This window comes from Helobdella robusta, assembly GCF_000326865.2.
Source record: "Helobdella robusta unplaced genomic scaffold HELROscaffold_12, whole genome shotgun sequence".
Taxonomy (NCBI): domain Eukaryota; kingdom Metazoa; phylum Annelida; class Clitellata; order Rhynchobdellida; family Glossiphoniidae; genus Helobdella; species Helobdella robusta.
In genome coordinates this window covers 2,443,177-2,446,526 of record NW_008703664.1, presented here as the reverse complement: position 1 = coordinate 2,446,526, position 3,350 = coordinate 2,443,177, and the positions used below count along the sequence as shown (strand labels likewise).

General features: G+C 34.5%; 1 protein-coding gene across 1 annotated transcript; it reads left to right on the top strand.

Moving 5' to 3' along the window:
- Positions 1 to 712: 712 nt before the first annotated feature.
- Positions 713 to 973, top strand: HELRODRAFT_72750 (hypothetical protein; the record flags this gene model as incomplete). Its single annotated transcript, XM_009013619.1, has 1 exon — positions 713 to 973. A coding segment is annotated over one exon (261 nt), but the record flags the coding sequence as incomplete, so codon positions are not given.
- Between the last annotated feature and the right edge of the window lie 2,377 nt (positions 974 to 3,350).

Sequence of the window (3,350 nt, the reverse complement as noted above, 5' to 3'; positions counted from 1 at the left end):
GTAACACTGGCATGTTTTTAAGTTTCAGGTTATGTTTAGATGGTGTGCAACTGTCACAAGATGGAATGTACCTAAACGCTTAACTTCAGCAGGGCTCTTTCTTATCTTGCGGTATTACGTTTCTAACATTCATCGTCACATGGTTCTTAACGTTGTTATTGAAATATTATAGACAGGGAAGTAGAAAGCCTGCAATTTATAATGACTTCATAATTTTGATTATGATACAATGATACAAAGCCGGCGACTTGATATGGCGTCATAATTTTGAATATGATACAATAATACAGTGATACAATGATACAAAGCCGGCGACTTAATATGGCGTCATAATTTTGAATATGATACAATAATACAGTGATACAATGATACAGTGATACAATGGTACAAAGCCGGCGACTTAATATGGCGTCATAATTTTGAATATGATACAATAATACAGTGATACAATGATACAGTGATACAAAGATACAAAGCCGGCGACTTAAGATGACGTCATAACTATGATTATGATACTGTGATACAATGATACAAGATCGCTAGACGACACGACGTCTGAATGGCGAAATATAATTTCAGTCTGTCTTCATCTACGTGAAGCAGTGTACATGCATGTGATGATGTTTGTTTGCAGGCGTATTCATCATCTGTTTATAATTATTTTCCTCATCACCTGCATTATCTTTATAATCACTATCATGGCTACAATCAATTTATATCAATGTATCACTGCATTCTTGTATCACTGTATCCTTGTATCATCTTATCACTGTATCGTTGTATCAGTGTATCACTGTATTACTGTATCAATGTATCACTGTATCCTTGTATCCTTGTATTCTTGTATCATCGTATCATTGTATCATTTTATCATTGTATCGTTGAATCAGTGTATTACTGTATCATTGTATCCTTGTACCTTCGTATCATTGTATCATCTTATCATTGTATTGTTGGTATCAACATATCATGACTTTATCGGAATTATTGTCTTCATCATTATCTACATAATTAATTAGATCTTCCTCATCGTCATAATTAGCTTTTTCATCATCATCATCATCATCATCGTCGTCGTCATAATCATCATCATCGCTACCATCATGGTCATAATAAGCATCCCCTTACTCGTGGTCATCATCGTCTTTATGAACAATATCATTATACCGATAACAATGGAGTAAAAATAATTTGCTTTCATCCGCATCATGCGAACTTATGATATCAACGTCATCGTCATCATCATCTCTGTCGTCATCATCATCGTCATCATCATCAACATCATCATCATCACCAACATCATCATTATCATCATCATCATCATCATTATCATCATTTAAAAAGAGCGGAGTGGGGTGGTGGTACAAGAATGCAGACCGTGAAAATATTGCTGAAAATTTTGCGCAAAATGTTAAAAGGAATTAGCAAAAAATGTCATCTACTTCAGAGTTTTAAAAGTCATTACCTCTTTGATCCGCCACTGAATACCTCAATGCATGAACACACACACACACACGCACAAACACATGCAACACACCACACTACACACACACACACATACACACACATACCCTCACACACTCACACACACACACACACACGCATATATATATATATATATATATATATATATATATACAGACTGAACAAATTATATATCATAAGCACAATTGCACAAGTAAGCACTTAGCGTATAAATTTATTTCTTTTATTTAATGCGATCTGCCAAGTCTTTCATTAACTCTATTTGAAAACAGCGAATTTGTTAGTTGTACAACTCAGCTTCAGATGGAGTGTTTCAATGTTTGCCTTCCTTCGCTACAGCGCATAAATCTTAATTGATTGATCGATTCCTGAAATATAATATGTTCCCACTTTCATTTGTGCGTGTGCGTGCGTGTGTGTGCGCGTGTGTGTGTGTGCGTGTGTGCGTGCGTTTCTGTGCTCGTTAACGTACGTTGTTCATCGTGATTTAAGAAGTGTGGTGCCTGTGTTCGTTTTGTTGGAAGTGCATGTGTGTCTGTGTGTGTTTGTATGTGTTTGTGTGTGTTTGTGTGTGTTTGTGTATGTGTCCATGCGTTAGGAAGGAACAGTTGCAATAATGAGGTTTGATTGACAACTTGTTTCCATGCATGCTAAATGGAAACGGTTTAAACAGTTTTATGCCTTACATTGTTTGAGTTATTGATTTACCATCTTTTAGACCAACATGAAAAAATAATTTTTTTTATTTCAAAAAATGTTTTTTTTTTCATTTTTTTTGCATACACAAAATACAAATACAAAATACGTTATATTCATTTGTTTTTTTCTGTATACGCAAAATGCACACACATAAAAATTAATGATCGATGTGATTATACTTGAGACAGTACTAAACATGAATATAATGACGCGTCTATAAAGTAAGTGTCATCATGAAAGGTCTCTCTCTTGGAAGAGATCACGTGTCATTTGTCCTGTAAGTTGAAAAAAGAAACAAAAGTTTTTTCGTTGTTTAGGCCACAAAAAATCCTAAATAAATAAAAATCTCATTTTTTATTAGCAATAAAATTTTGAACTGCAATTTTGTGAAATATTTCAAAAAATTTAAAGATATAACCGTTTAAACAGAAGAATTTGAAATAAGCTTTAGTACATTTTTTGTGACATTAATAATGAACAATAAAATGAACGACAAAACGGGCATAAAACTTTTCAACATACTCCAGAAGTAACAAAATTGCGAATCAACTAAGTACTAAAACATATACATGCATGCAACTTGATCTCCAACAACCCCAGCAAACACACATTCACAGAAAGTCAGCCACCAGCTAAAAAACAACACACGCAGATGAAGATGATGATGCCAAACAGAGCATCATTAACACAGTCACAAGTTTGTACACAACACGGTGGTGCACTGACTCGAAACGAACAAATGTTCCAACGTAAACAAGACATCAATCACAGCCATCACCCGCCCAACAACAACTACAACAACAACGTGTGCACTTTAATGAACAACGACATCACATGAATTTATTTTAAAATCAAATAATTTCATCGCCCACGCTCAACAAATATATTTTGTCTGTAATTTTAACAAAAGAAACTAAAACAAATACGACATCACTAATCACGTCATCCATAATAACAAACAACAACAACAACAACAGCTGCAGCATTAACGTTACAAACAACATTAAGAAGAAAAACTACAACACAAATGCAGCCACGTTCAATCGCCAACGTGGATTGATAAATGGTCATTGCATAAAAACGTGGTGAGTCTCGTTGAAACAAATTGAGGACAATGATGAGTAATTGATGACTCCATGACCATGGCAACCGCTTCTGTGTATACT